The following is a 22,590-nucleotide window of genomic DNA, read 5'->3' on the forward strand; positions in this document are numbered from 1 at the left end:
GTTAGTAGACTAATTTAAAAAAAAAAAAAAAAAAACCTTCAGACACATTCATCTATAGCTGGTCAATACCACAATCCACTCCAGAGTCCCTGAACACTTCTCCTTCAGCTCACTTCCTGTCCTTCATTTACCAGCGATCCCGCTCTTCCTCTGCTTTCTTCCTCTCAGATGCTGGTTGGTCGTGCTGCACATAAACAGTCCCAGTGGAAGAAAAGCCTGCATTGTGTCCACTGCACCTGGGCTAGCTTGGTCCGCGTGGGGGTTTAGGACTCTGATTACGGTCCAATCTCTGAGTCAGAGTGTCGCAGAGCCGATTCTCTTTGAGAGAGCATCCCACATCTGTTCTGAAAGCCAGGATGTTTTCTGATTTAAGGAATGGTTCGTCCAGAAATTAAAATTCAGTCAGCCTGTACTCATCCTCATGTCACTTGTGATGGAAATATTTTATGTCAACATGAAATGTACAGAAAATGCAGACTAAGGATGCACAGGTCAAAGACCAGTCACATGATTAGCTTAGATCATTACAAACCAATCACCAGAACAAATCACAGTGATGAAGACATTGATTTTTACTCAACTGTAAGACTTAAATGTGCATGTATCTTTCTATTCATAGAGACTCACTTGGTTGTTGTGACCAGTGATCTCCCGGCCGTAAATAAAACTTCATTTCTACAAAGAGCAACTTGGAAGTCGTGTCAGGTATATGCTGCGCAGCTAAATAGAAGATCCTACGCTCAAAAGACAACAAAAGTAACAGCCAAGTGTGATTGAGGTAGTGATAGTAGCTTCTTGACGGGACGCCGTCACCATACTTCAGGGAAGTATTGGATTGTATTTTAAGTATTCAGGAATTCAGGGAATTACCACGAGATACTGTAGAATTTTATTAACAACTAGGAGTTGTTTAAATTGTCAGTGGTGAAGTCAGATTGTATCGAGAATTTCCACGACACACTCCAAACCTCTATGACTTTCTTTTTTTCTGTTAAACACACAAGGAGATGTTGTACAAAATAAAATAATAAAATAAATAAAAATAAGATAAGATAAAATAAAATAAAATAAAATAGTAGAGTAGAAAAATAAATAAAATAAAATAAAATAATAAAATAATAAAAACAAAATAAAATAAAAATAAGATTAAATTAAATTCAAAATAAGATTAAATAAAAGAGCAGAGTAGAAAAATAAATAAAATATAATATAAAAATATAAAAACTAATATAATAAAAATAAAAAAACTAACTAAATAAAAATAAAATAAATAAGATAAAATAAAATAAAATAGTTGACTAGAAAAATAAATAAAATAAATTAAAATAAATAATAAAATAAAATAAAATAAAAAAATAAATAAAAATAAGATAAGATAAGATAAGATAAGATAAAATAAAATAGTTGAGTAGAAAAATAAATAATTTAAAATAAAAAATAATAAAATACAAATAAGATAAAATAAAATAGTAGAGTAGAAAATAAATAAAATAAAATAAAAATAAGATAAAATTAAATTCAAAATAAGATTAAATAAAGAGCAGAGTAGAAAAATAAATAAAATATAATATAAAAATATAAAAAATTAAATAATATAATAAAATAAAAAACAAAATAAATAAAATAAAATAAAATAACCTCTGTTGCATGAAAAAGAGAAGTGAGAATCTTTGAAATGACATGAGAGTGAGTAAAGGATGATAATTTTCATTTATGAGTGAACTGTCCCTTTAATTGTCCAGAATGCTTGCCAAGCATACGTATAATTTCTTGGAGGGTTTGCTGCAGCGTGTGAGAGTGTAACTGAGGTGAGAGAGGTAAAACCGCAGGGTCTCATTAATCACCTCCTGCCTTCTGCCGAGCACAGTTCTGTATTTTAGCTGAAGCTAAAAATAGATATCCTTGGCAAATTGTGAGAGAACACACACACCTGTCACCTGTGATTCATTTGTGAAGGTACACACAAACAAAAACACACACACACTCCTTTTCACAAATACACGGGGGCCAAAACGAACGTTCGCCAAGTGGCAAATGTAAATAAACTTAGCTTGGTGAGTAAATGAAACCAGCTGGTCAGTAGTTTTTTCTTAGGATTTTTAAACTAGCATATGGTTTATACTGCAGTGTAAAGGCCCTTTCACACTGAACGCAAAATTTGGCACAAATATTCGCCGCGATGACGCTCTTGAATTGAAACAATAGATCCCTATGAGGCTATTCACATCTTGCACGAACATTCGCGACGCAAAAGAGCGAGGATTTTTTTTTTCGACCTGTGTGTCGATTTTTTCCCCCGTCGCTCCGCGATGAAACAAATCGTCCAATTAGAGTTGTGCCTTAGATTAAACTAAAATGAAAACTAAAAATATAAAAATAAAAGCTAATTCAAAACATTAATAAATACTATACTATATATAAATAAAACATAAAAATACATAGAAAACATCTAGGTCACTACACTGAGCATTTCCTTTAATAACAGCTACAAATTATAAAATAGCTATCAGTAGTGGGGCATTAGGAATTATGACTTTATTGTCACAAAATATAATTTACTTGAGAAGTGAAACCACATTTGCATCCACATGCTATGAATCTTTATGTACACCCCAAACTGAAGCGTAAATCATCTGAATACAGTCACATTCATTCAATAGAAAGTATATTCACTTGACTTTCAGTTCAGTCCATTATCTTATGTTGCTTCATATCTGTTTCTGCTCTGCTCACACCGACAGAGTGATTACTGTAACCTGTTAATATGGGTGCAAAGATAAATATAAGCTACGCTCACGCGCACGTGAAGCAGGTCTAATGCTTGTTGTATTTGTCATAGACCACAGAAGAGGAAAACACACAAAAAACCAACACAAACCTCTGGTTTCTCCTTTCCTTCTACACGGCACATCTCATTCTCCTCTTGATTCTCTGCCTTTATCAGTCAATCCTGTTCAGTCATGTCAAACATGCTCCAGCTGAAGCGTTTTATCAGCAATCGCAAACACACACACACTATTGCTGACTGGGTTTCTCCAGAACTTATTTTAAGTGAAAGATCTGTTATCAAGTGAGGAAGAGGGGGAAAAAAATCATGATTTTTCCTCTGAACACTTCAGACGCCATTATCAGAGAACAAACCTGATGCCTAGGAATTCTGCTGTCATGAAAATCTCCCTCAACCAGATGGAGCTACACATGAGTATGTCCTGCTACTTGTTGCGGAACTAGATTTTTATAGATTCAAAAATATATATTTTGTGGCTCTTACCCATGCAAATGTTGCTGCCACAACGCTAGAGATGATTAACACGTGTTGTTATGTGGCTGAGTGGTTTTAAGTTTTCACACTTCTACACTGACACTAGTACAAATATTGCATGCTAAAGTTTTACAGTTAGGCCAGAAATATACTATATGCAACTCTGCAAAATGCAAAAATGAATGCTTGGCCAGTGCGTTGAAAGTATGCATACAGAAATGTGCATGCTGGCAAGTAACAAACCTTTGCTCTAGCAAACAGCACTTTGCAACTTATTCTCTCTAAGCTATTAAAACACAATAATTTCAGTTTGTGAAAACATATGTAAAATATGTTTACAGTATTAGGGAAATCTGTAATATTCTTCCTTTATGACAAACTACACAGAACTTTGATGTGGTGAGCAGAAGCTAAAAACAGAAGCTTTTAACCTTGACACGTGATAACACTGCAAAAAGATAAAGAGAGGGAGGTGGATATGAGAAAAAAAATAATACTGTGACAGGTTTTATTTTGATTAATGATATTTACTAGGAACCTAAAACTCGCCAGGATGATTCCAGCAACGGAAACCAGGTTAAGCGAAAACAGACACAAAAACAGTCTGTCTGATGGAGGAGAGCACAGGTGTGAAAATGAGCTGCTCCAGTTTACTTTCTGTAAGAGAAAGTCAGTCACACCATTTTTTGGTCTGCCTTCCAAGCATAAAATAGAATAAAATAGAAATATAGAACAGAAATAGAAATAAATAGAAATAAAATAAATAAATAAATATAGAATAGAATAAAATAGAATAAATAAATATAAATAAATAAATATAAATAAATATAGAATAGAATAGAATAAATATAAATAAATATAGAATAGAATAAAATAGAGTAAAATTAAATAAATAATATAAAATAAAAACGTATATTCACTATAGAAATGTTTTAACTAAAATTAATTATTGAATGTATCAAAAACCTGATATTTCAAGGTTCTCCATGATCACAACAAACAATAAATAAAATAGTAAATATAGTAAATACATATATATACATATACATATATATATATATATATATATACACACACATATATATATATATATATATATATATATACACACATATATATATATATATATATATACACACATATATATATATATATACACACATATATATATATATATATACACACATATATATATATATATAATTTGTTTTTTGTTTTTTTTAAGAAATTAAGTAGCTGCTAATTGCCTATTTGGCTGTTGAAGGACTAGTCCATTTATCAACCATTGTGATACGTAATGAGGTAATGAGCAGCAAGTTTAAGACTTAAAGTTAAAATCCTGAACACTCATAACAGAGACATTCTGTTACAAACAGTCTCTCTCTATCCATAAATCACTTTCTGTTTCTTTACCAGTACAAAAAATTGCTTACCATCACTGGCATATCGCCATCATAAGCAGGACACAGAGTTTATTTCTCTCATCCTTGCATTTCTTTGAGAGTAAGACCTGATCTGCAGGCCTCCACTTCACAATCTGATCTTGTTTTGACAGCGATGAAGAGTGATGAAAAGTGATGAATAGAATGAATAACATAAAGGAAACTGCGTCTTTGAAAAGTAAAAACAGGACTGATGGACTAAAAAGAAAGCAGGGATTACAGGTGGCTGAGACATTTTCACATGGATCTTCAGATAGTGTCTCAGATCTGAGACACAAAGGCACCTCAAAACCCTTCCAACGGCCACTAAGATGCTTAAAAAGCAAACAGATGCTTTAATTGCTGCATTTAGGGTAGTGCTGCATGATCTCCTGGGGGACAGTTTTATTACAAACACACACACAATGAAGCCGGCGCCCCACTAGCAATGTTCAGCCATATGCTTCATTTAGTAATAAGCTTCACATTTTTTGCATGTGAGTGTTAACAGCCGCTGCGGCTCTCAGACAACATTCATCATTACTTCTTCAAGTTGTGCTGAAAAAAAAAAAAAAAAAAAAAAAATAAGGGAACCTATAGATAGCATGTGGATAATGAAGAACTGTTTTTGGGACAGGAACCAACAGAAATGAAAGAAATGATAAAATGTGTGGTAAAAGCAGGAACCCGCAGCTGCTGTTCATACACCTCCTCAGAAACATTTGCTGTTTGCACACCACAAACCCACATGCCGATTTCACTCTGAAGTATACTTCCTTATCACGAGTTTATAATTTCCAACCATATGGACATCCAGAGCAAGCTTGTAGAGCATTTTATCAACTGGCAAGAATCAAACACAGAATAATAACTTATAAAATCAAGTGAGCGGCCAACCAAAACAATTTTATGGCATAAAATGCATGCTTGCAATGCAAAGTCTGGTCTAAAAAAAGACATTATGCTGGATTCTAAAATACAGCAGCATCACGTGTACTTCACGGTGAAGGCAAACCTAGTATCCACAGCAATTATTTAAGTAAAAAAAATAAAAAATTAGATGGTTGAAAGAAATTACGATAATATTATTTACTAAAATAAATGTAATAATTATTTGTAAAAAATATGAATAATATGAATAAATAAATAAATAAATAAATGCATATGTAAATAAGTAAATAAATATAAATAATAATAAATATATTTTATGAATAAATAAATAAATATATAAATAAATAAAATTGCAAATAATAATACATAACAAATATGTAAAACAGTAAGTAAATAAAAATAGCAAATATGTAAATACACAACTGTATAAGTATGTAAATAAATAAGTAAATAAATACAAATAATAATACAAATAATAACATTTTAAAAATAATTATGAAAATATGAATAAACAAATAACAAGTAAATATAAAAAATATGAGAAAATAAATAAGAAAATAAATTATGTATTCATAAATACATAATAAATATGTAAAACAAATAATTGCAAAAGTAAATAAAACAGTAAATATGTAAATACACAAATAAGTAAATAAGTACATAATTAGGTAAATAAATATGTAAATAAATACATACATACATGTATTTGTATTATTATATATTTATTTTATTTAAATGAATAGTTTCATTAAATTTGTGTGTGCAATTTATCGTTTGTACTTATTAAAGCAGAAGTTTGTAACCTATACAGATTTCCCCCATCCAGACTGTAAGTGAACCGAGTGACCTTCAATATAAAACAAGCTTGTTTTCGCAACATGTGCTAAAAGCATTTGAGTCTTCATGTGAGTGAACTTTATGTTTCAAATCAGTCACTTGAGGTTTTATGACAGTTAGGCCGTTGCCTCATAAGATGGCTGTCTATGTAGACTGTAACCAGTCGGTTTTGAAACAGAAAGTCTAAGGTTAAAACTGCCAACAAACACTGACTAGAGAACAGTCCTCGACACTACAACCTACACCTTCAGCCATTACAGGAGGGAGTAAAAGCTTTTTCTCAGATCAGGAGGCCAGAGGAACTTCCTCTCTTTCCTAGTCTTTCACATTGAATTATTGTTTAAAGCTGACTCAGAGTACGAGCTCAAATACGGAAGGAAAAGAGACTTATGACATCATTTCCTGTGAGCAAGATAGCATTTGTGGTCAAGCAGAAGAGAATATAAAATTGGATGCACTGAGAAAACATCTCATATGCCGATTTGAACATATGTATTACATTTTCAGACCGCAAAAACAAATTAACCAAGATGCAAAACAAAAGTGGACTAGAACGTGGGGTCTGTTTCCTGCTTCAAATAACTGTACGCTCAAATGAGAGTGAGTCATCTAAAGCTCTCAGAGATAATACTAGCCGTGCCTTACACATAATCACATGTCAAAGGCTCGACAAGGAACCGGTATGATTGCCGCAGCTGTGTCTGGACCCTATGATGATTGTGACCATGTGATGATTTACTGCAATACATTTATGACACACATACTTCAACACACTTAAAACACTTAAATAAACATTAACATCCACAGCTACAATGAGTAAGCAAGCTGTAAATACAAAGTTTTTAGAACAATAATTCACCCAAAAAAGAAGTAATTATTTAAAGTGGTCATGACCATAGACTGTACAAAAGTATGGACGTAGTGTCCGTGATGTCACCCATAGAGTTCTGAACAGCAGTTTTGAGGCGAAAATGAGGCCGCTGCCATCTTAGATGCGCGTCACCGCACGTCACCCCCGGATAATTGAAAATGGGCAAAGAGGCGGGGCGTGGTTGGAGTCCATGTGACTGGTTGCTGAAACCACGCCCGCCTAGCACGACGTGACCATGTTAGCAGGACCTATCTATCTTACTACCTAAAATATTAATAAAGATAACAAGCTATATCATTAGGAAGTTCTAAAGGTTTACTGTCAATCTATGGTGTTTTTATTTATTTTATAAGATATAGATGCTTCAACACCAGTAATTAATTTGTATCGGGTGTACAAATAACACAAAAAAATCAAACGGAACCTCATACCTTTATAATGAAATAGAGATCGCGAGATGAATCCAATCCGTGGCACTTGGGTAAAATGTCCATTGCAAAACAAAAAAACAGTACTTTTTGTCCACGAAAGCGTTAAATCCATGAAATATTGATATATTATCCATTGTTTGCATCATATTTCTTCTGAATGATCTGCTCTCCATCATCATTCTTCAAGTAATAATGCAATCTGAGCTGCGTTTATGTTGTAAAACTGTGTGTGATCATATCTAACAAACAAATGAGCCATGTCCAAAGTATAATTTTTCAAAATAGTGCAGCAGTTTTAGTTATAATATCCAAGCAGTGCTGTCAGAGTTTTATATCCTCCTGCTATTGTCATTGTAGTAAATCCCAGGAACTTTTGGCCAATGCCACGATCCAACAACGTGTGTTCTGTTTATCTGCCTCATGCGAGCACATGTACACACACATCAGTCTCGACTATTAATGCAGCAAGTCATATTTTGACAAATTCAGCGGCTGGAATTAGCTGAGGTAACATGACGTCTCATATACAGCAGCGCCAATCTACCTGTCACTCAAGTGACCACGCCCTTAATTATGCAGAACTTTAAGGTTTAGTACAATTTAAACGGTTGAGTTATAAAAAAATTCACCCCCCTCAGAGTTGTCAGGAAGGGCAAAATTAGCTATACAGACCAAAACCACAATTTGAACCAGACTGTAAACATTTTTTTTTCTGCTGTAAACTTGGCCAATTTAACATGGGACTCAATGAGATTCTGCTCTCTTCTGCAGCCTGTCCCTAGTGGCCAGTCGATGAATCGCAGTTTAAGTCACTTCCGTATTGGCTTCACGAGAAACTGGGGGAGGTTGCCGCTTGGTCATGACATGAGAAATCAAATTTGCCTTGATCTTTTGACATATATACACCATTAAAACATCCTGAAATTCCATAGCTTAAAATATCATCCTCATTATAAACAAAGCATTTATTTTATCAAACTCCAAAAATAACTTGTTTTGATATTGCGGGATCTGTGATTTCACATGGGCAAATACATTTGCATATGACCGGCTCCAGAGCAGGACATCGATGAACAGATTTACATCAGCGCACCATATGAGGCCGCTGCCATCTTAACTGCGCGTCATCGCTGGCATTCAGTCACTTAACAGCTGAAATTTGCCTACACTGGATGTGAGTGTCACATCGCGTCAAAAGCAAATAGAACCCATTATAATGACTGACGCTGTCTACACTGAACCATTATACAGATGAACATTCAGTTTCTGACATACTCCACACGCTTGAGTCTGTCGACAACAGGACAAGTGGAAAAGTGAAAAATTGTTCACTTTGATGCGTCCAGTTTAAACCGCTCATTTGCCTCTCTGTACAGACTTCAGAAGGATCCCAGCATCGGAAACAATTGGATGGTTTATTTTAATGGCGTCCCAAATCACATCAGAGGATTATATGTTTGTTCGGAGCATTTTGCTTTGGAAACAAGGCACACTGTAATGAAGAGTTTGCTTCTGTAGACAGATGAAGCAGCCAACTGTATTGGATCTGATAGCAGCTGCATCACAAACTGTAAGTAAATGATTTCGTAATGATTTCAGAAATTATGGTTTTATATAGATAATGTTTTCAAAACACTTACTTGCAATAGCTAGTAGACGCTGACACTGTTTCTTATGCAATGACGCTAGCCAATCATAACAGTAGCAGTTTTTAACCATTTTTAACATTTATCATTTTTAACATGATAAGTGAACCTCAAGGAACATATTAAAATAACTAAAATTTGAGCTTTGTGAAATTTATATACATTTATACAAGTCTACACCAGTTACACCATACAAAACACGGTGCTGTGATAAACCACTTGAATGGTTTTGTCAGGGTTTTTCTTCTCTTTATAAAAAACTGTCTTTCCTGGTGCAGCTGGAAGTGTAAGTTGCCAGAAAAGAGCAAGACAGCAGAGAAGTGAATCCAACCTGCCAAAAACTCAACACAATGGAGCCTTGAAGCTCACCACAGCAAAAAGATGAACTACCAGAACTGAGAACAATGTCTATTAAAGGAATAGTTCACCAAAAAATGATGCACAAATTATGAAAACTAAATCATTTACTCACTCTCATCATTATTATAACTTGTTATTTGCTGAAAAACTTGCCCAAAATGCAGGTTTCAAATCAAATAATTTTCAGAAATTGAAATAAAGCTGAAATAAAATATTAATATTAGATGATAAACTTAAAAAGTTTCACATGAAGTAATAAAATTATTCAAATTGAAATAAATATTTAAAAAGGATTGTAAAATTGAATTTACCTTGGCATAGTTTAATAATTAGAGTTCAGTACATGGAAATGACATACAGTGAGTCTCAAAAACCATTGTTTCCTCCTTCTGATGTAAATCTCGTAAGTCAAAAACACCACAGAAAAACAGGCGAATCTCAACACAACACCGACTGTGACGCAACAGTCAGGATCATTAATATGTACGACCCCAATATTTGCATATGCCAGCCCATGTTCTAGGCATTAGACAAGCCAGTATTAACGTCTGGAGCTGCACAGCCGAATCAACAGAAGTTATGCAGGTATTGTGAAGCAAGCAAGGAAAATAGCGGAAAGCGAATAACGAACAGTTTGTAAAGATCCATTTTGAGAGTTATATTAGCTGTGTGAACTTATTCTATTGTTTATGGAAAGTTTAATGGGAGTTGCGAGCTTAAGGGCGGGGAGCACAAGCATTTAAAGGTATACATGCACTGAATCAGCGCATTTTTAATCCCATCCCAAAACAGGCAGTTAAAACATGTTATAATAAAAAATCTATGGGGTATTTAGAGCTGAAACTTCAGACACATTCTGGGGACACCTTAGACTTATATTACATCTTGTGAAATAGTGTTCTAGGGCACCTTTAAATGAAAGTCATAAAAAAATACTAAAACAAACTAAAATTAAAATGAAAACTGGTTCAAAAAAAACTAATAAACACTATAATAGCATATAAATAATACTAACACTGGTTTCTCCAAAAACACCAGGAAAGACATGCAGATCAATAAATGATGACAACTTTCCTTTTTAGATGAGCAATTCCTTTAAATGTGGGAGTTCTCAAATGTTCCCTTGACATACGTCGCAAGGGTGTACACTAGGACAAATTATGCATGTGCACACATGCCTCTACAACCATCCACATTACATCTTTGTGCATGGTTGCATCTCTATCATCTCTCTCTCTCTCTCTATTGCCTCATCTGATCTGATCTGGGGTCTGTGATTATTCAGCGGTAATCTCGGGGTCAGCTGGTTGGCATGGAGACCGTTTCCCCTGGGAACAGACCTGTACACACTTCTCTACACGGGTCCTGACCCAGACATGTTCGCTCGCAGCATAGCAACACAAATGTCAAACCGTAATTATTGTCCTCTATTATCTTATTTTTAACCACTTCAGCACTCCTTCGATGCAAGTCTATGGGTTTTTTGTTTTTTGTCTGTTGTATCGTCTAACAGGCAAAAATAGCAAGTGCAATTACTTTAAAAAACATTAACAAAATAAAAATATATTGAAGCTTTCCCTTAGAATTTCACAGAGAAGGAAAGAAAAACAAACTTCAAGTAACTGATGTATGATGGCTGTTTCTGCGAAAAACAACAAGATCAGGATATCATTTTGCAGTGATTTAATCCAAAACATTTGGTGTTTGCTCTGTTGTGTCCTTAAAGTGGATGAACGTTTTCCTTCGGTCACTGGGTTTGTTTTTGTTTTTTTCATATTTCCTTCATCCTGGAAATACACTTCCTCCATCGGATCCTGCAGGAACTTTATCTGATCCTGTTAATAAAGTGCATTCAGTGGCTCTCCTGAAACACTTATCTCCAGTGATGTGAAATCCAGCCCATGTGCAGTCAAGCAGCTCCGCATGCAAATGCAAGCAGTGAATCGAAACATGAGGTAATTGCATTCTTCAGCAGCTCGTCTGCATGTTTATTATATGCTTGAGGTGTTCGGCTGATTTCATTGCATTCACATTTGCATCAACTCTAGTAAACCCTGAGAGTTACTGCAGCATATGGAAATACAAGATTTCTTGAATGGGAATGTTTTACTGAATAATCCCAAGAAAGCAATTTGCATGTGAGATCAGAAGTCTCTCTCTCTTTTAAACAAGTTTACACATCATGATTATAAGAATATAGCGAAGTTCTGATGCAACTAGCTTTACTTAAGCAAGCTGTAAACACACATTATTGCAAACACACTGATATGTGTGTGTGTGTGTGTGTGTGTGTGTGTGTGTGTGTGTGTGTGTGTGTGTGTGTGTGTGTGTGTGTGTGTGTGTGTGTGTACTTGTTTTTGTGAAATATCAGGACACAAATGTGTATAATGACATGGGTATGACATAGGTATTACAAAAAGAGGTGAAATATGAGGACATTCAGCATGTCCCCACTTTTCAAAAGGCTTATAAATCATACAGAATGAGTTTTTGTGACAAAGTAAAAGTGTGCACAGTTTCCTGTGAGGGTTAGGTTTAGGGGTAGGGGTAGTGTAGGGGGATAGAAAATACGGTTTGTACAGTATAAAAACCATTACGCCTATGGAATGTCCCCACATTTCACAAAAACAAGTATGTGTGTGTGTGTGTGTGTATAGATATATATTATAGGAAAATAGATTTATAGTTTGTTTTTTTGAAATTGTGTGTTTTGAAATCCCAAAACTCTTGTTACTATAATGCAAAAAAATATTAAAAATGTATTACAAAAATACAAGAAGAAATACTATGCAAGTCAATACAGTAAATAAAAAAAAAATAAAATAAAAAAAAATAAAAATTTATATATATATATATATATATATATATATATATATATATATATATATATATATATATATATATATATATATATATATATAATAACTGCAATTATGAAAATTAAAAAAATATTAAAATGAAGCCTATATCATGCAATACAATCAATACCTATTTAAACATTAAATTGATTGAAAGCCCTAACAAAATAACTTTAAAATAAGTTATTTATTTAATAACGATTTGGATATATATATATATATATATATATATATATATATATATATATATATATATATATATATATATATATATATATATATATATATATATATATATATATATATATATATTTTTTTTTTTTTTTTTTTAACAAATTTTTTAACACATTTTTTTACATGACAATGTAAAAAAAAACAAAAAAAAAAAAAAAACACCATGGTTTATCATGCTGTGCAAATGTGCAACACTCCTTCACTTCAGTCTCATGCCTGTGGCCCCAGACAACAGCCATCTAACTGCAAACAGAGACGTGCTTCAGCAGCAGAAAGACACAGTGAATTCATGTTTCTGCTGCCTGCAGGATTTACAGATTTAAACATCATAAAAATTGAAATGAAAGATTCCCAGTGAAATAAGTCAGATCAGACCACATATATTCCCAGTGACTGACTCCCAATGAACTGCCAGCTCTCCTAGATCAAGAACGCTAGGAAAAAACACAGTGGTCTGCTTCTCTCTCATGTTCGGGACAGAAATGGATTAGGCGTTCATTAATTCAGCAGTGGGATTATGGAAATCCAGAGCCAGCTCTGACGACAGCTACAGGAAAGTGGCAGAAACAATGATGATTTTTGTTGCTCTGCTCTGACAGGAGCAGCCAGAAACAATAGAGCTCTCATTCCCGACAGAGTCAACAGAGATTAGAGGAGATGCAGGCTGAACACAGAGAGGTCATTTATCCATCCAATCCTACTAAATCACACAGAATTCCGTGGATTATGACATCACAATCAACAATTAGCCAATCAGGAGCTGTTCGGTTAAAATGTAAACAAAGGAAGTGAAGTAACTTGGCTCTTTATTTCAATGTTCTATAAACACAAGCATGACTCAAATACTCTTTTACAAATATTATTCTGCCATATCCAAATGAAGGTTAGCTGAAATTAATTTAAAAAACTTCTTAAGTGATTTTACAATGGATTTTTTGCTTAATTCAATTTATGAATATAAAAGCAAATACAAATAGCATACAACCATGTAATTCGGTTAATTGTGATAAAGGCAACCCATTTACTAAAGCAGAGCCTGTAAACATAATGGTATTCCAGGACATGAGGGGGGAAAATAAAATAAAAAATAAAATAAAATAAAATAATAAATGCTTTCTTCTGTAAATGGCTTGGCTAGAATAAAGAGAATATAAAATCTGGCTCAGAGCAAAAAATGACTACAATGTTTAAGAGGTAAATTATACAGTAATAAAACCCAACTGTATAACTACAAAAGAGTGACACACGCCCACAAACATGTGTTTCATCTCAGTCTGGGGCAGGTAAAGTCAGTGTAATGCTATTTCTCTTCATTACAAACCACAGCTTTATCCTTATTTGAATTAAGGCTGACTAAACCATTGTTACAGTGTGTTGCTGCATTGCCAGAAGGCAAAATATTCCTCTGAGACAGAATAATGTAAATACATATGGTGCTTTGGCATTTCCCATTAAGAAACAAACCTAATACAAGCACTGGGACTTTTTTCAATAAACATGGATATATTGCTATATATATATATATATATCTCATTCTATCTCTCTGCTTATCCATCCATCAATTCATTTACAACTTGACAATGTGCAGCCTTCATTTCAAGCTTACTTTGTGAGAGGAAAATCTACATTTCTTATCAGCACTGCATGAGCACAGCCAATTAAAATCTGTTGAATGCTGCAAGAACAGGTTTCATTAGTAGGGAATTTTAATTGCATTCTCTCCTCCCAGCATTAATCTCAGAGAGCGGGAAACAGATCATTATATAGAACACACTGTTACAGCCATTAGCCTTTCTGTTCTCACACCCTGAAACACAAGGTGCAATTAACTTGATGCTGATTTCATAATTTCTCATCTCTGCCATTTGATCACTATTTGTTAATCAGAATAAAGCAACTCTGCGAATCTGCGAACAAGAGCGCAATAGTGTTTCAGTTCCTATGCGTTATAGCTCACTTCCCACAAGTATACAATACATTACATGAAGGTCATTCAAATGTCTCTCTTACTATTAAGAGTCATTTAACAGTCTTTTTTTAGAAAAGCCAAACCTTGCCTTACCTTGCATCCATCTATCCATCTATCTATCTATCTATCTATCTATCTATCTATCTATCTATCTATCTATCTATCTATCTATCTATCTATCTATCTATCTATCTATCTATCTATCTATCTATCTATCTATCTATCTATCTATCTATCTATCCATCCATCTATCTATCTATCTATCTATCCATCTATCTGTCTACACTTAAAACTTAAAATCTCTCCTCTTATTTACAACATCACCATAAACTGCAGTGCAAAGTGTGTTGCAGCATTACTGACAGGCTTTTTATTTAAACCACTGTTTAACAAAAAAAAAGAGAGAGAGAGAAAGAGAGAGAGAGAGAGAGAGAGAGAGAGAGAGAGAGAGAGAGAGAGAGAGAGAGAGAGAGAGAGAGAGAGAGAGAGAGAGAGAGAGAGAGAGAGAGAGAGAGAGAGAAAGAGCCAATTTTATGTTTTGTTTTTCCCCCTGCTGTACCAAAATCATACCGAACTGACTTCAAAGCCAAGGAAATAGCAAAGAATTAAGTCAAAAGTACAAAAGCAGTGCTCTAGATAACACAGGGTTTAAGTTAAAAATAAAAATATAAATTATTTTTAAGAAACTTAACTTTGACCTTAGCCAAATCGATTTGCTCAGGAACAAATAATATAGATAAATAAGACCAAAGATCACCCAACTGATATACCCAAATCTCGCTGTTTATATAGAAATCGCATATTTGAGCTCTAAACAACTACATTCAACCCTAAAACTACATTCTGTGATGCAATAACAGTAGTATTTGTAAAATTATAGTACAATATAATAAATATATACACAATGGTTAGTTCTGGTTCTCAAATCTGATTGACACGCTGTAAACCCGAACAGTACTACTAACTTATAAAGATTAAGTACACTGCAATTAAAGTCTGTTAAATCATTGATGCAACTTAAATCAATTATTCTGAACGAGGAGTTTAGTTTTATGTTTGTGTAGCTAAACATTTTTGAGTAAACCCTTATACTTAAATTATTATTTTTAAGTTTACTGAGTGATATAAAGTGACATCACCCATGTCACGTTCTTGTCGATGTTACGACATAACCAACGTTGTCAGAAAAGTCCATTCAACATTAAACTGAGTTGCAGCAGATTTCAAGTTCTCAGCATGCTTTGCGTCACACTCTGTAAGAGAAATGTTGAAATTCAGTGTTATTTGTTTTTGCACAAGATTAATACAGGGGAAGATGTGTTATTGTTTAATGTTCTGTTATTTTGGTATTTAAAGGTGTTTCTGTGAGGTTGAAGTTTTTAGGGTGGTGATCGTGGTGAAGAGTAGCGCCTGTTGTTAGGTCAAGGCTATATATACTGCATGTTGATTAACAGTTCATGCAAGTAAATAGTGAGTCTCTTTGATGGTTAGCACATGCTGGTGCGCTGTTGCTAACTAACACCTAGCTAACCGTAAAGATTAGGTGTTAGTTTATTCAATATTTTAATTAAGTTGTAATTACCGAATTTTTGAGTACTCTGAACTTATCGGGTTTTACAGTGCAGCATATACTGGCAGCATTTCTCACAGCGAGCGTCAATGCCGGAAGAGCAAACCCACTGTAATTTTTTATATGGAGAGAGAGTTTGTTTGTAATATATATTTTATTTACAGGATTAAATTCAGTGTAGCATCATATTAATATGCTTTGCATGCACATTATTTGTACAGCATGCAGATTTGCGTCACCTACACTGTAAAAAATATTTTCATGATTTATCACATTTTTTCTTCTGTCAAATCAACTTAGATAACTAACGTGGTTCACGTTGGAGTTTCTTTTGATTAAATCAATTGCCTTCATTGTATTAAATAATTTTTTTAATTTCCATGAACTCAAAAAAATGAGTTACCTGGTTGCCTTAAAATTTTAAGTTAAACCAACAATTCTTTTTTACAGTTTATGAGGTTCTCAGTTAGGATTCTGCAGCTCCTATTGTAGGCTGTAGACAGCTCACTAGGTTTTGCAACAGAGTTATTGTGTCTTGTACATTTTCACAGTCATGATTAATTACAAATGAAGTTCAAGTGGTTTAACATCAGCGTCTTTAAATTCAATTTAAGGCCTGCTAAAGGGAATACATTTTAACACACATTAAAAGTGTCATTTCGGTTAATTGCAATGTCTGTAAGTCATTTCTCATGGCAGGGCATGACGAGACTCCAGCAATATGAAAAAAAGAACAAGACATACGGTATTATATTGTACAAAACAACAAAGCACTCAATCATGTTTGAAAACGGTTATCTTCCGATGACCCGGACAGGAGGCGGATGATGCTCTTATCTAAGTTCTTGCCCTTTGGGCTGTTCGTTATAAGAAACAGACTCTGATGTAATGTGATAGTAAGCATGGATCCACCCTTTTTGGACCACACTCTTTTCCTGCTTCATATTCCGGATGTAAACAAATAGTGATACACACTGCAGAGCTGTTTTTATGTGAGTGTGTGTGTGTGTATGTTTAAAAGGAGGCCGAAAGGGCATAAACCGCTTCAGCTCCCCAGGGCAGACTGATCTACCGGCCTGTGCCGAGATGACAGAAAATCATTTAAAATCCATCGCGCTTCAAAAGGTCACAAGTTGAATGTTGCTGTAAGTGAATTCTACTGAGAGCAGCAACTGGAAAATCTTCTCTCTATCCAGGGTTTGTGAGGAGTTCATGAAGATTTACACACGATTTAAGATTTACAGGGTCAATGGAATAAAACACAGATACTATATCACTTCAATTGCTGAAGGATTTTTGAGTCTGTATTGTTCAATAGATGTGGATAATCATCCAGTCGCATACAGCATTGATTGGTAAATGGTGCGTTCAGATTTCATGAGTATAGATTAAACTATGATTAAACATTAAAGGCAACATTAAATTTCTAAAAGTTGGCTTTCTGCACTATTATTTTTTTTGCATTACAGAAAAGGGATCTGTGGCGACCAGGGCGGGCGAGAGCCGTGAGGGAACGGTGCGAGGCCGGTGACGCAAGTGATAACAAGCATCACCTGGGAGGCGCACCGGCCTTGAGTCTCTCACGGAGGAGCTCCGGGAGCATAAAAGGAGGAGCGACGACCGTGGAGGACGAGAGAGGACCAGGCCTGGACTTTATTTTATGTTTTATTATGTTTGTGTGGCCGGCAGACGTCCGCGAGGGTCTGCCGGCATTACTTTCATTTTGTTCTATGTTTATTTTGAATTAAAAGTTACGTTGAATGTTCGCCGGTTCCCGCCTCCTTCTTCCCACATTTACGAACTGTGTTACATTGGTGCCGAAACCCGGGAGGAAGGAGGGACATGCTGTCGGAGAGCCCTCACTGCTGAGGGGGATCGCGGTGCTGCGGAGTTCGGGCAGCGCGGAAGTGAAGACCGCGAGAGGCTGCCCGAGGCGGTGGTGCTGGAGCCTTGTGAAAGGTGGGACGGAGACCCGGATGCCGTGCTCCTGGGACGAGGTGGGGTGGCTGCCGTCCTGGACCTGGAGGGAGCGGAGGAGTCGCCGCCGTCTGCCGTGGGCCGGAGCCTGCTGCCGTCCGCCATGAAGGGGAGGAGCAGGGGACAGGGGACTCGCTGCCGGCTGCCCTCAGTCGGAGGAGCCATCGCCGGCCGCCAGGAGGCGGTCGAGGATCGGGCCATCCACCGAGCGTCCAGTGCCACCGCATGGCACCGCGAGAAAGAGCCTCTTGGCAGGCTGAGGACCGAGCGGCAGTGTGTCGGGGAACCGGACCAAGAATTTTTTTTTTCTCTTTTTCCTCTCTCCCCTCTCTCGTCCTGTCGCTCCCCTTGCTTCCGTCTCCTTTCTCTCGTCTCGTCTGTCCTTACCCCCAGGTGCTGCGGCCGCCGAGACAGGCCCCGGGGGGGAGTAGAGCGCAGTCTCGGAGGTACCCCCCGGCCTGCGAGGGGCGATGGGGGTATGTGGCGACCAGGGCAGGCGAGAGCCGTGAGGGAACGGCGCGAGGCCGGTGACGCAAGTGATAACAAGCATCACCTGGGAGGCGCACCGGCCTTGAGTCTCTCACGGAGGAGCTCCGGGAGCATAAAAGGAGGAGCGACGACCGTGGAGGACGAGAGAGGACCAGGCCTGGACTTTATTTTATGTTTTATTATGTTTGTGTAACCGGCAGACGTCCGCGAGGGTCTGCCGGCATTACTTTCGTTTTGTTCTATGTTTATTTTGAATTAAAAGTTACGTTGAATGTTCGCCGGTTCCCGCCTCCTCCTCCCCACATTTACGAACTGTGTTACAGGATCATTTTCATACTAATAAGCTTTTTGTAGCTTCTAGTAATTCAGCTAGTGTTTGCACTTTTTGGGAGAACTTACCTATAAATGGTTTACTTATAGTTGTCTGTATTAAAATTTTAAAGGAGTATTTGAGAGAGATATTGGATATGTTATGAAATATAAAGCAAATGAAGGTCAAGAGTCACCTGCGAACCTGATTTGATTTCGTGTCTAATTTAACTTGAACATACCAAAAGACGAGGTGATGAAATGCATCATTTGGTCATCATCACTTCTGCAGGGGTGTTAAAAAGGGCAGTGCAAGTACACTTCGTCTTTGCCAGCAGCCAAATCACCCGAGACTGGCTGCCCACTGAAGCTAAGCAGGAATGACCCTGGTTAGTACCTGGATGGGAGACTCCCTGGAAAACTAGGTTGGTGCTGGAAGAGGTGTTTGTGAGGCCAGCAGGGGGTGCTCACCCTGTGGTCTGTGTGGGTCCTAACACCCCAGTATAGTGATGGGGACACTACACTGTCAAAAAGCACCGTCCTTCGGATGAGACGTTAAACCGAGGTCCTGACTCTCTGTGGGCGTTAAAAATCTTTCGAAAAGAGTAGGGGTGTAACCCCGACATCATGGACACATTTGCCCATTGGTCTCTTTCCATCATGGCTTCCTAATCATCCCCATATACTGATTGGCTTCATCACTCTGTCATCCTCTCCACCAATAAGCTGGTGTTTGGTGGGCGTTCTGGTGCAAAATGGCTGCAGTCACATCATCCAGGTGGAAGCTGCACATTGGTGGTGGTTGAGGCGTTTCCCCCTTCCATATGTAAAGCGCTTTGAGTACCCAGAAAAGTGCTATATAAATGTAAGGAATTATTAAAATGATGAATAAAGAAATTTATAGACATAACTATACAAATATATATAGCCTGAGAACCGCAAGCATTCGCAGGCATGCTGATATAGCACTTCAGCTCATGTGATATTATATATAAATATGTATGTAAAAAAAAAAGTAAAAAAATGAACATCCATAGTTCATTCTGCCTCAAATAACACAGATTAATGGAATAATACAGATGAGGGAAAGCATGTAGTCCCATCCATTGCTTACAAAACAACTTTTCACACAAGTAGATGTGAGGCATGTTAAAGGCACAGTATGTAAGTTTCGTCACTAGATGTCGCTTACTCAAAACAGTAACAGAGGCGTAGCTTGATGATGCCGTGAAATCATGGGAGTTGTCGTCTTCACCGCCACAGCCGATGGAAAGCAATCCGACAGAACTCGGGCAGAAATCATGTTAATGGGTGAGCTAATGAATTAAATTTTTTTTATTAATGTTACTGTGGTATGCAGCAGAGCGGGGCCGAGAGCCGTGGGAGCGGAATGAGGCCGGTGGAGTGAACTCTAATGACAGACAGACCTGCATGACACACCAGTCTTGAGTCCCATGGAAGAAGGGATGATGACAATAAAGGACAAGAGAGGACCAGGCCTGGGATATTTACGTTTCTGTTTTATTATGCTTATATGCTGCAGTTGCTCCTTGTCTTGTTATTTGTTTATTTTAAGATTAATGTTACGTTGCCGTTTGATAACTTAAATTCACATTATTTTATTTAATTCTAATGTTTAATTACTACTCATACAGGTCAGTGTGGTGTTGTCAAAAGTACCGACTTCGGTACCTAGTCGGTCTTGACATTTAAAAAATGTGACGCCTTGAGCGCTGTTGAGTGGATTCGTAAACATCTCTGATTGGCCGTTGTTTTCAAGGCTCATCGGATATGTCTGTGATAGGCTTCAATGATCAACGCTGTAAAAACATTGTAAATAGACATCAATTAATCTCTTCACTAAGCGCTTACACAGATACACACAGGAGCGTTTGAAAGCAGGCGTCTATCGCTTGCGCTCCCACTTTCAAAACGCTTTCAAATTCAAACACTTCCTCGTGCTTTCAAACACTTCTGTGTTAACTTCATTGAAGCCAATCACAGGTATATCCGATGAGCACGTCAACACAATGGCCAATCAGAGATGTTTACGAATCTGCTCAACAGCGCTCAAAGAATCACATTTTTAAAATTTCAGTACCGATAGGTACCGAAGACAGTACTTTTGACAACACTAGCTGAGTGTGTTAAAAGTTGTGTTAACAGTTGTGTTGTCGCACACTGCAGTAAGCTAAATCTATTTTACAATATCATATTAATAAAATGACATGCGACTAATTTTAAAATATATTGTATGGTGGAGAAAATGCTGTATAACAGTTCCTACAAATAAAGCTCTTTCTGATTATGCTATGTTAACCACTTGACAAAATATTGTCATCTCTGAGGCATGGTAAAAACATGGTGCTCGTGGTAAATCAAGAAAATGAGAGATTCAAACAATAAGACTAACCGTGTTGTGCTATATAAGAATGATTCGTTTTCTGTTGATAAATGTATCCAAACAGTTGCTCACCTGTCCAATAAAATGCATAATATATTAAATCGTTTTTGGTGTTTCCATGGTTTCTCCGAAAGTAAAAGCGGAAATCGAGGTGGGTAACGCGGGCATGACGCCATTGTCAGATGACGTAATGACACGGGCCATTACACTGGTTAAAATTACTGATTTCTCTGAATCTAAACATGGTTGGAAACATTTGGGACAATGTAAGTACATAAGTCAACAAAATATATAACATTGTTCCAGTGATTTTTGGATTTTCTAATCCAAAAATCTTACATATTGTGCCTTTAAACTCCAGGCACTGTTGTCTGAGTCTGTTGCTTAAACTTGCTTAAGCGATAACATTTCTGAAACTTCCTGCATGAATCTACAGTTGTGAAAATGTTTACCCATGCTTTGTGGTTGGGGTGTGTGCAAAAGTCAGGCTAAATGGATCACAAATCTTGAACTTGTCTGGCTTTCTGGAGCACAGAGGAATGAAATCACTAAGAAAGGCTTTAAAACATCACTACAACTTCCAACTGAGGCGTTTTCCTAAAACCATAGATAAAATATGATTATTTTCCCCCGCACCAACTTTGTGTGCCAGTTCAGATGCAGAGTGTGTATCTCAGACCAGATCAATATCTGCTGCGTATAAACAGCTGCTTGACTAAACTAAGCTGCAGATAAAACAACCCTGGAACAGAATCACTAAAGTCTAAATAAAAGCAAGTTTACTAACTGCAAGTATCGCTGAATAACGTTCTCAATAGTGAAAACTTGACAGTAAAAGTAATTTTTTAGTTGTTAGGTCACTTGTTTGACTTTTGTTTTAGCATCCCAAAGCGTTTAAAAGGTGCAAAACATCAGTGCACAAGTGATAAGCTCAATAATTACAAATCTGCACACATATCTACAATTTAAGTCTACAACATGTCGTGATGACTTCACAACCATTTTTCACAAATCCCTCTAATACATTTCTGGGCATCTTTATAATTACATTTTCTTTGTAT

General features: G+C 36.3%; 2 protein-coding genes across 7 annotated transcripts in view; one reads left to right on the plus strand and one right to left on the minus strand.

Moving 5' to 3' along the window:
• Nucleotides 1–22,590, minus strand: part of ptprea (protein tyrosine phosphatase receptor type Ea) — a 96,165-nt gene that overhangs the window by 59,278 nt on the left and 14,297 nt on the right. The window lies entirely within an intron of this gene.
• LOC137007842 (uncharacterized) lies at nucleotides 15,453–20,816 on the plus strand. 3 transcript variants are annotated; one of them, XM_067369523.1, is made up of 2 exons: nucleotides 15,453–17,712; nucleotides 17,820–20,816. In XM_067369523.1, exon 2 carries the CDS (start codon nucleotides 18,011–18,013, stop codon nucleotides 19,007–19,009), a length of 999 nt encoding a protein of 332 aa, XP_067225624.1. In that variant the 5' UTR covers nucleotides 15,453–17,712; nucleotides 17,820–18,010; the 3' UTR covers nucleotides 19,010–20,816. The 3 variants fall into 3 exon arrangements, with proteins under 3 accessions (XP_067225624.1, XP_067225625.1, XP_067225626.1); XM_067369524.1 differs by having other exon boundaries at nucleotides 15,453–17,705; XM_067369525.1 differs by having other exon boundaries at nucleotides 15,453–17,547.

The sequence above is a fragment of the Chanodichthys erythropterus genome, chromosome 19, assembly GCF_024489055.1.
Source record: "Chanodichthys erythropterus isolate Z2021 chromosome 19, ASM2448905v1, whole genome shotgun sequence".
Lineage (NCBI taxonomy): Eukaryota > Metazoa > Chordata > Actinopteri > Cypriniformes > Xenocyprididae > Chanodichthys > Chanodichthys erythropterus.